A 12,419-nucleotide genomic window follows, 5' to 3' on the forward strand; every position below is an offset into this window, starting at 1 on the left:
CTTCATGTCAAAATAAAACCATTTGAAGCAATAAGCAGTCACAACAAGAAAATAAAGAAAATCAACTGGCTTTATTCATATCTTTAGATATGGTGATCTGAGAATAGTAGAGCAAAACAGTATTGCACCAAGTGGAGCCTCATGTCATCAAGGCCGACAGTATCACAAACTCTTGAAAACAGAGCAAATATCTGCACATTTTTCAGTAGTCGCATCTTTTATAAATAGCTTCTGTTTGCTCATAACATCTATTAAATACAGAGCGAGGCCATTGTGACATTAACAGATCAGATAGGTGCAATTCTACAAAAAAAAAAAGATTAATACACAACTAATTTCTTTTATTCAAAGAAATGTACAAACTTAGTGTAACTCAACATTGTTTTAGTGTAACTCAATATTGTTTTGTCTCAAGGTTTTATCTCAATGACATTCACATTTATGTAAAATCAAGCTAGGATTACAGAAATGCATAGACATAAAAAAAAAATTCAAGTGAGATTGGACAAAATAACATATCAGTGTTGTCCATAAATAGAACATGAAAATACATACTCAAAAATACGGAAGAGGATTAGGGCCAGTGAAGACTTTTATCTCAGAATTCTGACTTTAAAATAATTCTCACTTTATTCTTAGAATTCTGACTTTAAAATTCTGACTTTAATCTCAGATAATTCTCATTTTATTCTTAGAATTCTGACTTTAAAGTGAGAATTCTGAATTTAATCTCAGATAATTCTCACTTTATTCTTAGAATTCTGACATCAATTTTAGAATTCTGACTTTAATCTCAGATATTTCTCATTTTATTCTTAGAATTATGACTCTAAAGTGAGAATTAAAATCAGAATTCTGAGAATAAAGTGAGAATCCTGCCAACCCTTCACTGGCCCTAATCCTCTTCCGTACAAAAACATATTTTTGTGTTGCTCCTCAGAATTGAAATGAAGCATTTTATTGATCTCACTGTTGTAGCGCTTCTGTCATTGAGATAATAATAAACTCAGGTGCAGTTCCAGTGCATAGATTTACTCAGCATAAGGATTATGTGCAATGTAATAAACAAGCAGGAAAAAAATGTACCACCATTTGTATTTAGGAAATAAACAAAATCAGGATGAGAGGTTTGATTTCCTCCGTGATTAACATGACAGACGGCTTTCGATTTTTGTAAAGGGTTTAAATCCAAGGCTTCTCTCACCCTTTTCCTTTTTTTTTAACATGGATCTGGATCACTCTTTTAAGGCTTTGTGTGGCATACCACATTTACAGATACGTGATTTACAACCTGTCAACAGAAAAGACAATTGACTGTCCAAGGATGAACATTCCAGTTACCTGACTGTGCCAGTGTTTTATAAAGCACCAACCATTAGCTTCAAACTCAGCTGTTTACTTCAACCTCTGGACCAACGTCCAACTTGTCGATTACCTTTTCAGAGGGCACCAGTAAGGCACATTAGGACAAGCATGTGAATTGTGACCAAGTAGGCAAGAAAGAAGTAACGTGAGCGTGCGCGGCTTGTCAGCAGCCGAGAAAAGTACAGGCTTCGTCCTCTGAACCAACGTCTGCATGCCACCAGCCCACCTTTCACCTGGGAGCACAAATCAGACACGCACATCTGAATGACGCAACGTAATTACACACATTTACAACAAGTGGCCAAAAAAGACATTCAGTATCGGGACAGTCGTGCAAAACGACTGAGCGAAACAAAACCTGACACGGTGACTTCCGTGGGTGGCCAGTGTTAGAATAAATGTACATAAGTTATCCCATAGTTACTCTTTAAGTATTGCAAAGCATTTGCATTGTGAAGAAAAGAAGCTGCAGTTGCAACACAGGAACTGTGACCTTCTTACAAGATAGCGGCTGGAACATTTTGCGGTTAAACAGTTGCACTTTGACGGAAACTTTCAGCGCTGCATTGTCGTCTGCGCAATGACTCATATCCGAGATGATTGTCACGTTGCTGCTGAAACCCTTTAGAGCAGCAATAGGCTATATAACCAGGGCTTACCGAATAAAAAGAGCTGGTTTGGCGGAGTGTGCTTCAGAACGGGTAGGAGATTGTAACTGTGCACATCTCTGTCCGTTCTCCTCGCCAGCAAAATGAATTTAAGTCTCTTGTCTTCCTTCCTTGTCTGTTGTTTATTAAATGTTCTAGGTAATTTATCGCAAAAAAACCTAATTAATTACGCAGTCATTCTATGATACAGCAGAAGAAGAACATAAGTGGCTAGCGGCTAGCTGTTAGCATGATCAATGTGCATGAGTGTTTGGCTGCCGGCTGGTAAGTAAGTTTGACAGCTGGTAAATTACTTAATTTAATTCTTTATCAATATTCTGGACCAAGGCTACTTTGTAATTCACTTTCCATGTTTAAAGGAAGGGAATGTGCTTTAAATTGCACATTGAGGTCTTTAAATAGAACTTGTCTTATTTATTTTACATAACACTTTTGCCCACAAAAAAAAAAAATTCTACTCAAAATGTGAAACTTAGCTGTTTAAATTATAGGAACATAACTTTAAGATATTAATACCTTGTTATTTTACACCTGATCCATGTAAAAATAAGAATGTGTCTGCCTCATATTGCACTTAAAAGTTGTGTTACTAAATCCTAAACAGCTATATTAGACATTTTGAATTTGATTATTATTTTTTTATGTAATGGGAAAAGGCGTTTTACAAAATAAATGAAGACACTACATCCTACACGGCTATATTAGGCATTTTGAATAGATTTTTCATTTTCATTTAACGGAAAAAGCATTTTACAAAATAAATTAAGACAAAGTACTATCTTTTTCTTTTTTTTTTGCTGATCCGAAAAACGATCTGATCTGTGACTCAAATCCGTGAACCGATCCGTGACTCAAATCCGTGATCCGATCCGAGACTTTTGTGATCCTTTGCACCACTAGTCACAACCCACAGCTTGTGAGGTGAGGGTAGGAATGTAGATTAAGCAGCAAATTGAGATATTTGCCTTTCGGCTCAGCTCCTTCTTCAACACAACGGACCAATAGGCTGTCACTGCAGATGCTGCACTGATCCATCCGCCTGTCAATCTCCCGCTCCATTGAAAATCATAGTTTAAAATAGAAAATTTTAAAGTTTACTACTGCAATTATTGCATTTTAAATAAATGTATTAATAAATAAATGATGGCCCGCCCAACCTTGCTGTAAGCTCATAAACCTAAGAGTGTTGTTTTACCTTCCGTGTTATGAGAGGCTGGTTTGGATTGAGGCTTACGGCTTCCCACTCGTCGTCAGCGTCTATCTCGATGCTGCTGAAGTCTCTCCGAAGATCTTGAGACGCACTTGAACTGATGCTGTGGAACATAACATTCGCCTTAGAGCACATCTTCACTGTGAGTACATGACAGTTCATACAGGATTTTTTTGTGTCAACACCTCGTTTTGCTAGCCTCAGCAAGATGCAAAGCCTCTTCAACAGTCTCCCTTCGGCAACGTTCATCTGCCAGACTCCGCTCCACCTCAAGTAGCCTCAAAGTGGAGCAAAGGAACACTCTTCAGTCAAGCTCACCAATCCTTTTGACACAGCGCTACAAGAAGTAGTATGGTGGACTACGAAAAACTAAATTCATAAATACCCTCAAGTGCATATAGGTTGAGGCTTCTATTTTTTTGGGATAATATATAAGACAATATTAACTCTTTTACTGCCAAACGTTATCCAAAAAGACAAACCCTCGAGTGCCACGGGATTTCAAGCATTTTCCCTCATCTTTCAAGGCAAACAGAATATTGTGTGCTATGACTACGTAAACAGGGCGAATACCATATGAAAGATTGGATTCCATTATTTCATTAGAAAAAAAAGTATGATTCTTCCTTAGTCCGTTTTTTAGTAACCGCCATTTGAAAGTAGGTAATTTGAGCGACAAGCTAGTCTGGAAAAAATTAGTTTTGCGAAAAGATACATTTTCTGCACAACAGTGACTTTGACACTAATATTTTTGGTTTAGTGACGCTCTGTGAATTAGATTTAATGTGACAAACGCTTTGATCAGTCACGACATCCGTTGTATTTCCTAAGATCAAGCCATATTATCATGTCATTTCAATGGCGTTTATCCACGGGCTGTTATTGAAAAGAGATACAATGCTGCTATCTGCTGGCCATACTTAGTGGATGTTTTTTTCTTTTTTCATCTCATTCATGAAACCAGAGCTGCCCCAAGACATTGCGCTGCCCAATAAAAAACAACAACAACAAAAACGCAGTTGACATCAATTAACGTTGATGGTGGTACTCGTTAGGATTTCTGTGCAAGTGTTTTAAAAATAACAAAAAAACATCAAGAAAAATGGTCAGAACCACTACGTTGTGCAGATCCCTAGAACACAAACATGGATGTACACAACAAAGTGGAGTGAACACAACTACTGGAAGCAAATATCAAATGGATTTAATAGTATGGGGTACGTCTGTAATTGAATTAATCTGAAAAACAGTTTTCTTGTGCTGCTGTTTGGGTTAGCAAGAGAGTTAGTAACAAGTTCAAAATAGGCTTAGCGATTGACTCTTTGATGTCTGTTTGAATAGAGTCAATAAACTGAGATAGTTAACTTATTTTTCCTGATGGGAAAAGTAAGGCGTTTTCTAAAGGAAATGACATTATTTGCGAAAGCCAATAATTCACCTCATTCTGAAAAGTTGACCAAATTATATATTATGCACTATTAGGAAGCATATGAGGGAAATTGCTTGCTGATCTTTATCAACGACTCTTTTGCCGATTGGACAAGCCCAAAGTCACAACAAGAACTCACCTTTCTTGGAGCCGGGCGACTTCAATTGTTTGAGCAACAACTGTGTTGTTCCTTTCCTGAGGAGCTCCGGAAGCCACCTCTGCATTTACTGAACCCTAAAAGGCGGGCAAGCACAATACCACAATTCATATTTCCAACATTGAAAACAACATCACACTAAATAAATAAAAAGGAACACAAAATGTACAAACATCCCATTAGTAACCATCATGAGTATATCGCAGCAATATAATTGACGGTGATCACTCTCACGTTATGTAAACCCAATGACAGAACTAAACAGAAAATATCGATACAGAGGACATTGGGGCATAACAACCACAAATCTTTTTTTTTAACTGAAAGACAATTTGGAGTGGGCACCATACACTTACCTAAGCAGAACAGAAAATACATGTCCATGTTGGGAACCTTTACCTGCGCCTGGCCTTGGATTTCCAGCCAGTGACATCGATTTTGAGTGTCCCTCAGGGTTTGCGATACGACGCTTAGCTGGGTGGCCACAGCAGCCTTTTCCTCCATTGCCTGCTGTAGCTGTGGACGTGAACAACAACAAGAATCATTTGCCACTTTCCCCCCTCCATTATTTATTCAGAAGACCAAACAATATGGCTTAACATTTACAATGGTTCTTGTTCCTTTGGGCTTTTTGTCTGTTTGTATCCTTCAAGGGGTATCAGTGATGACAAAGCAGCAACAACAAAAAATAAAAACATGCTAAATAAAACTTAGAAAAAGTAAACTTTCACTTCTATTTAAAGGGAGAATTTGCCGTTTTTGTTGTTGTCCTTATCCTATTGGAAGACCTGACCTGCAACCGGGACCAACATTTCAGACACTACAGCACATTTCGCCACAAATGTCCTTGATAGTCATGAAATTTCTTCGCACCCAGCATGAGTTTAAGACACTTCTGCCTGATTTAGCAACGCAACCCCAGAACATAACTGAGCGTGCTGCTTGTTTCACACACTTGCTACCTCAGGGCCGCAGACTCACACAGCACAGAATGAATACAAAACAGAACAGAATACACAGAAAACGTTTGCAACGTTAGTTCACGTTTGAAACGGTAAGACTTATTATATCCCAGCCTATCAATAAACTGTAAATGATTTGACTAGGGATGTTCAATACCACTTTTTCACTGATGCTGAAATGAGTACTCTAAATCTTCAGTACTCACCGATACCAAGAGCCAATCATAAGTACTTATGATACATAACATTTTCACACACAAAGAACAATGACCTGTATATCCCAATTACACTTAATTTCCTTAAAATTGAATTAAATTAATGGCAATTATATTGTTTTTTTTTCAATTTGCTCATAATAGTATTTTGCATAGAGCACACACTAAAGTGAATATAAAAAAAGATAAATAAAATGAAACAAATAATCCAGTGGCCAGAAAAAAATTCCAATCAAAATATGAGGTTGTACAACTTACTTTTAAGGAATTGCAAATAATTAAATTCAATACAATAGTGCTTCAAGTAATTTATTAATATCTATCATGTTAAGAATTCCTCATGCTGTTTAGTGTGTGATGTTCAATTATCTCTTGTTTTGAAATCCATGCTTTTAATTTGGAAGGCTGCTCTGTATTTCTGTTTCCTGTTTCACGTTCTCCGTTCATCGTTGATCTCATAGCAGTGCGGTAGTCAATGATGATATACAGCTAATTAAATTGTTGAATACAACTGAAGACTTATGTGTCCTCTTACCGTCAATGAATGCAAAATAATCGTTTCAGCCTTTAGTTTCTGACTGAAAAACGGCCATAAGAGCCACAGCCGATACCAGTATTGATTCCCCTCATGAGTACCAATACTTTGAAATATGGCCTGGTATCGCCCGATACCTGTACTCGCCCACCCTAGATTTGACCCCTCCTGGCAATTAAACTACAGTATGAAAAGTGAGACATGGCATGCACTGTTTCAAACCTTTGAGTTAAGTTGCTGAAAGTACTGGTCTCGTTGCTGGATGTCAAACAAGCAGCGCTGCAGCTCTCTGTGAAGCTGGACCCTCTCCGCCTCCAGTCGACTCACCGCCACTTCCATTTCACTCTGGCCTACCGGATTCACTGTTCCCTATTGTTATGCACAAATAGTAACCGGGATGAATGATTGACAGTGGAATCCTTATTAGAAAGGAAACATTGAACAGATAATGTTAAGCCACGGCTGCAACACTTCCAAATTTGAATCACACGTAAAAAACGTTGCAAAGTCACATGTGCCAGCCAATCCAAAAAGCTATTTTGCCTCACGTTTTTTTGCACTTTTTGAAATGCCCTAAAATGCCAAGGGATGGTGCCAATGCACAGACCAATAGAAAATTTGTCATGCTCTCTGTTAGATGGCTTTTGCTGCCATCTTAGTGCCGAGGAAATATGTTGAAGTGACACACTGATTGAGAGACTAGCTTCATATGTCAGGATGGAGCAAAATTAGGCTAGGAGGCGGATGGAGTTAAGCGAGATTTGTCGCTGTATGTACATGTGCACTTTGGTTTTGGAATACAGTACTTTGTCCTTCATTCCCTAAAACATATTTATACGTTTTTAATGTTTTTTTATGCTAGATCATACAAAAGGCTTTGATGCAGCCTGTGACCTGAAGAGGTCGCTTAAAGCAACTGTAGTTATTATGAAAAATGGCCAGCAGGTGGCAGCAGAGTATAAGAGATCAGCCAGGGCCATGTTGCAAAAAACTCTTTCCCCACAGTTGTAAACAGATTTGTGAATAATGATGACACTTTGCTACATTCTAATGCTAATTGCTGCAAAACGGAAACATATACAAACTGCAATAGAACACAATTTTCTGTGGGCCTGGCAAAATCACTCAAAATCAAATAAAAAAGCTGGGAGCGAAGGGGGTTGCTTCAGTGAAAATGGCTGAGAGTGAATGAGTTAATGGTTAAATTGTAAGATTTCAGAAAGTTGAAATGTCATTAAGCTGTATTGGGGTAATAAAATGTGATATATTTACAGTTTAAACTTAATATAGGCAATTAAACCTTTTTAGGGGGGTTGTCATGGTCAATTATGCACATTTTGACATTGTTCAAGGCAGGGCTCGGTCCCTGTGATGGGAAGTACTGCAATTCAATTTCACCATTACCTATAGGGAATTTTTTTATATATTTTTTATTATTATTAAACTAAGCAGCCTTCAAAGGAAATTATTGTATTTGACATGAGTGGTTTCATTATTTATAGCACACATGCCACAGAATCAGAACGTGAAAGTATACAAATTTACCTTGACTGGTTGTGTCTCTCTTTCAGACCTGCAAGCAGTAAAATAACATTCATTTGCTGAGATTTATTCCTCTTTGCTATAGAAGTGTTAAATATCAACACTACTATGAGTGTGAAACAGGCTTGTAAACATACAGTATGCTGGTAAATGATGCAGGATGACTTGATAACTTTGCTTTTGACGAGTAGTTATCAACAACTGTAACCTATTAAAGGGGAACTAAACCTCGTTTTTTTTTTCCAGAATATGTTGTATGTGCCAGCACTAGTCAAAATACAGTACTCTGATTATTATTGCAATGGTGGAATAAGAATGAAACAGTATAATTATTCAATATCAGGGGGGAGCCATGTTGGGTGAAATCAGACTAAAGTTTTTACTGTTTTAGGTCAGAATTTCACGTTGCGGGTTGAAATCAACTCCAAAACATTTAACACGGACATTTAAACACTCAATTTTTTAATGTAAATAACAGTCTTAGCAAAACAAACTGCACAAATTTGGACAGCAAATTTACATATGTATTATATTATTAAGTTTTACATGATCAGCTTTGAGAAAGACCCACCTGAAAATGTAAAAAAAAAAATCCCAATAATGTAATATGTATTACGTTATCTGTAAAAAATTTATTACAATATCAGTCAGGATTTTTTCATTACAACATTGGTGAAATTATTACATTATTGGGTTATTATTGCAAATTTTATAACATTTTCAGGAGACATTACATTACACGGTCAACTAGAATTACCAAAAGTATTCCTATTGGCTAAATGCCAGGATAATGAGAATGATTTTTTCCCCTCTAGACTATTTTTGATTACTTTCTGCAAAGTCAGAGGTTTACATACAGTAAGTGTATTTAAATAATGCATCAGATGTATATAGCATTTTTTTGGACACTCAAAGATGCTTCACAATGGATACATTACACATTCACACACTGGTGGCCGTAAGCTACACAAGTAGCCACAGCTGCCCTAGGGCTTTGCTTTGAAACCATTTCGGAAAACCCAGATGGTGATGGCATTGTGTTTGGAAGATTCTGATAGGATGATTGACAACAGTTGACTACAGTAACTACATGTATTACTGCATCAATGTGCCATTCAGGCGTTGCATGGAGGCAATCTTGACAACAGCCCACACATTTTCTATAGGGTTCAGGCAGTGGGTAATATGGGACACTGGGAAAATTCCTGGTGGGCAGTGATGCTTTACGGGCTGCTTCTTTTCATATGGGCTGGCTATTCAAGTGTCTTCGGTAAGCCTACCTGTGTTATTGCCTTCTTGTTACAACATTACTACAATGTACATATGATGAGGGTACGCCAGTATGACTAGAGAGTGATACGGGAAAGCATTTTCACTCTGGTCTCATCCCACTAACCTTGCCAGCAAAATGAATTCTCGCGGTATTTTTGAATTCACAAACTCCGGAGAATACATCTTGTACCACTCCCGCTGATACGTTTGCAGCCGACCTTTTTTCGGTCAGACTAATCAGGCGTTGTCAAGGGCGGGACGAAACCAATAAGCGCCGATGGCGGGGGGGAAACTAACAAACCTAACAGACAAATGGATGCTGCAATTAATTCTGTTCTCGCAGAATTACTCACCGTTTCCTTGTTGAATTTGAACAGCGAGGGGTGTTTTGTGCATTATCTGGTAAAGGTGTTCGTTCGTGCCCCCCTCTCCCCTCCCTAAAACGAAACGGAAGATGACATTTTTATCCGTTGCCTTGATTGGTCAAAACAAACGCGTGAAGATGCCGCATCGTCCAATCAGCTCGAAGTATTGTCAAGTCCCTCCTTTCCCAAACTGATCTGCCGAGTGAAGTCACAGATTGATAAGGTGAAGAACTTGGAGGTCAGCTACATAAAAAAAAAAAACGCATCAGTCCGAGTTTTTTTCTCTCCTACTGGATAATCCCACTCCCGTCTGCTCACGTCAACTTTTGTGTAAAAAAAAAAAAAAAAAAAACTTTACTTCATAAAACGGCGCATAATTAAAACTGCAAATTTTGTTGGAAAAAAAATGGTTTAAACCATTTTGAAAAAGTGTGTGAGCGGAGTCAAACGTTTAAGTCCACCCGACGTTGAGGCAAGCCTCAAAATGCACTCTACATCCAGGGCTACTTGCATGAGTCCCAAAACAATGCCAGCCTCTAATACTGCACTACCTTTGTTACCAAGCGTGTCACCAAAAGTCACAAAATTTACTCTCATCTGAAAAGAGGGTGTTGGACCACTGAACAGGAACATGGGTGTTTTGGAGCTTTTTATTTTTTAGCTAATTAACTCTTTGACCGCCATAAACGTTATAAAACGTTTAGCATAAACCTAGGGAAGGGCGCCGAGGACGTTAAAAAACGGGTGCAGGAAAGCCTTGGGCAGCTGTGCTGAAAGTATCAGGCAGATCTGATTAGTAAAAGACTCGTTTTGGCCCCTAGAGGGCAGCGATGACTCTCTTTGCACAAGGTTGGATGGGCCGCCCACCGTGGGCGTCAGTAGAAGACGTGAGGCGGAGCTAGAGTGTTGAGGAGACATGGCTGATGAAGCCCACAATGGCTGACCAATCAACCGGTTGCAAGCAGCTCACGCTTGAGCATTTTTTTCAAAGACGGAAAGCATCAATCAATACTAAAAAGCGCATTGATGTCGACGATGATGATGACTCCGAGCTTGACGCCAAAGTTGGAAGCCTTGACGCGACTGTTATGATCACGTAGTAAGCCTCACCGGCTAAGCGCGGCTAGCGCGGCTAGCGCTGCTAAGGCCGGAAAACGCGCACAATAGCCGACCGGGTACTTCTACACAATCGGACATTCGATCGGGCGATGGAGAGTTGGCATCGACCAATTCAGATTGATGATGATGATGATGATGACTCCGAGCTTGACGCCAAAGTTGGAAGCCTTGACGCGACTGTTATGATCACGTAGTAAGCCTCACCGGCTAAGCGCGGCTACCGCTGCTAACGCCGGAGCTTTCACATGTGGACATTTTGTCGGACAATGAAGAGTACCCCGAGTCCAATGCATATTCATCGGAGGAGCGGGTACAGTCTGATCACGGAGAAGACACTGTTTCTGGACTACGATGCCACCATGAATGGAGTGGATAAAATGGATCAAAACATCTCTTACAACCCGGTGTAGCAACTGAAGGACACGAGGAAGCGAGACGTAACGAAACCGTAGCATGATCCTGATATTAGACTTGATGGCAACACACACTGCAGTATATACTTGCTATTCCCCGGAAAAAACGGCCTGCAAGAAAGTGGAGCACGCGAAGAGGCAATCTGTTGTGCAAATGCTGTTGCGTCTTCTTGCACGCAGGAGAGTGTTACAAAAAGAAAAACTGTCGTTGAAACATCCACATATTTGTAAATAGCACCACAGTTGCACACATTTGTAAATAGTTTGCCAAATTGTTGTCAAATTGTTACACTGTTGAATGTAAATAAACGTATTTTGCTATCAAAAAACACTTTTTCATTCTTGGTGGTAGTGTTTTATAGAAGTAAAGCACTATTTAGGTGTTTGTGGCATCATTCATGGACAAAAAGAAGTGTAAAATTCACTAGAATGCATGAAATAATATCGTTTCACTAAAAGCTTGATTTCTCCGTATTTTGGTCCAAAACAGGCGAAATTGGGTCAAACTAACCATTTTCTATTGTTGATTACTAAAGAACGGAATAAGGTAGAAACAAACTTTTTTTTTCTGATGAAAGATGAAAGTCCAATCTTTCATTTGGTAGTACGTGTGTTTCCATAGTCCAAACAGAACATTTTCTGTGGACCTTGAAAGATCAGTCAAAATGCTTAAATCGGCTGGCACTGACGGCATCCCTTTTCTGAAAACGTCTGGCAGTCAAAGAGTTAAAATGCGACACCATGTGTTTCCAATATTGAACTTTCTTTTTTTGGGTGGGATTGAAGTGGGGTCATTAGCCATAATCATCAAAATTACATTACATTAATGATTCTATTTAATGGGAATGTGGACTCTCGTGTGACTAAAAAGACTTGAGAATTGTTGCCCACATAAGTGAGTAAATGCAATGTTGTTGTTTTTTAATGGTTTTATTCACAGATTTAAGTAAACAGCATCAGATAAAGAATATATGCATATTTAAAAATAATTTAAAATAAAGTTTTTGAGAGCTCGTGTTTAGTTCTCTTTTAAGAGTACCCACTAAATACAAGCATCCAAACAAACACACCCATCAACCATAATCTACCTTGAAATTGCTGTTTGGTTAGGAAAACTGTTGGCTTCTTTCTCAGGTGTCAATCTAGGCCACAGCTCATTCATCTACA

At 38.6% G+C, this 12,419-nt stretch overlaps 1 protein-coding gene across 6 annotated transcripts in view; it reads right to left on the reverse strand.

Moving 5' to 3' along the window:
- Positions 1 to 52: 52 nt before the first annotated feature.
- LOC147178088 (uncharacterized) overlaps positions 53 to 12,419 on the reverse strand; it is a 67,910-nt gene continuing 55,543 nt past the window's right edge. For 3 of the 6 annotated variants that reach the window (XM_086070722.1, XM_086070724.1, XM_086070721.1), the window contains exons 22-29: positions 12,341 to 12,414; positions 8,087 to 8,114; positions 6,764 to 6,910; positions 5,229 to 5,345; positions 4,812 to 4,906; positions 3,429 to 3,521; positions 3,229 to 3,346; positions 53 to 1,598 (exon numbers count right to left, since the gene is read on the reverse strand). In XM_086070722.1, coding sequence (XP_085926848.1) covers positions 1,440 to 1,598; positions 3,229 to 3,346; positions 3,429 to 3,521; positions 4,812 to 4,906; positions 5,229 to 5,345; positions 6,764 to 6,910; positions 8,087 to 8,114; positions 12,341 to 12,414 — 831 coding nt within the window. In that variant the 3' untranslated portion in view covers positions 53 to 1,439. Of the gene's footprint in view, positions 1,599 to 3,228; positions 3,347 to 3,428; positions 3,522 to 4,811; positions 4,907 to 5,228; positions 5,346 to 6,763; positions 6,911 to 8,086; positions 8,115 to 9,708; positions 9,793 to 12,340; positions 12,415 to 12,419 lie in introns of those variants that run through there. The other 3 variants (XM_086070723.1, XM_086070725.1, XR_015094324.1) reach the window with 2 other exon arrangements.

This window comes from Leptonotus elevatus, chromosome 3 (assembly GCF_054856555.1).
Source record: "Leptonotus elevatus isolate MCC_2025b chromosome 3, RoL_Lele_1.0, whole genome shotgun sequence".
NCBI classification, from domain to species: domain Eukaryota; kingdom Metazoa; phylum Chordata; class Actinopteri; order Syngnathiformes; family Syngnathidae; genus Leptonotus; species Leptonotus elevatus.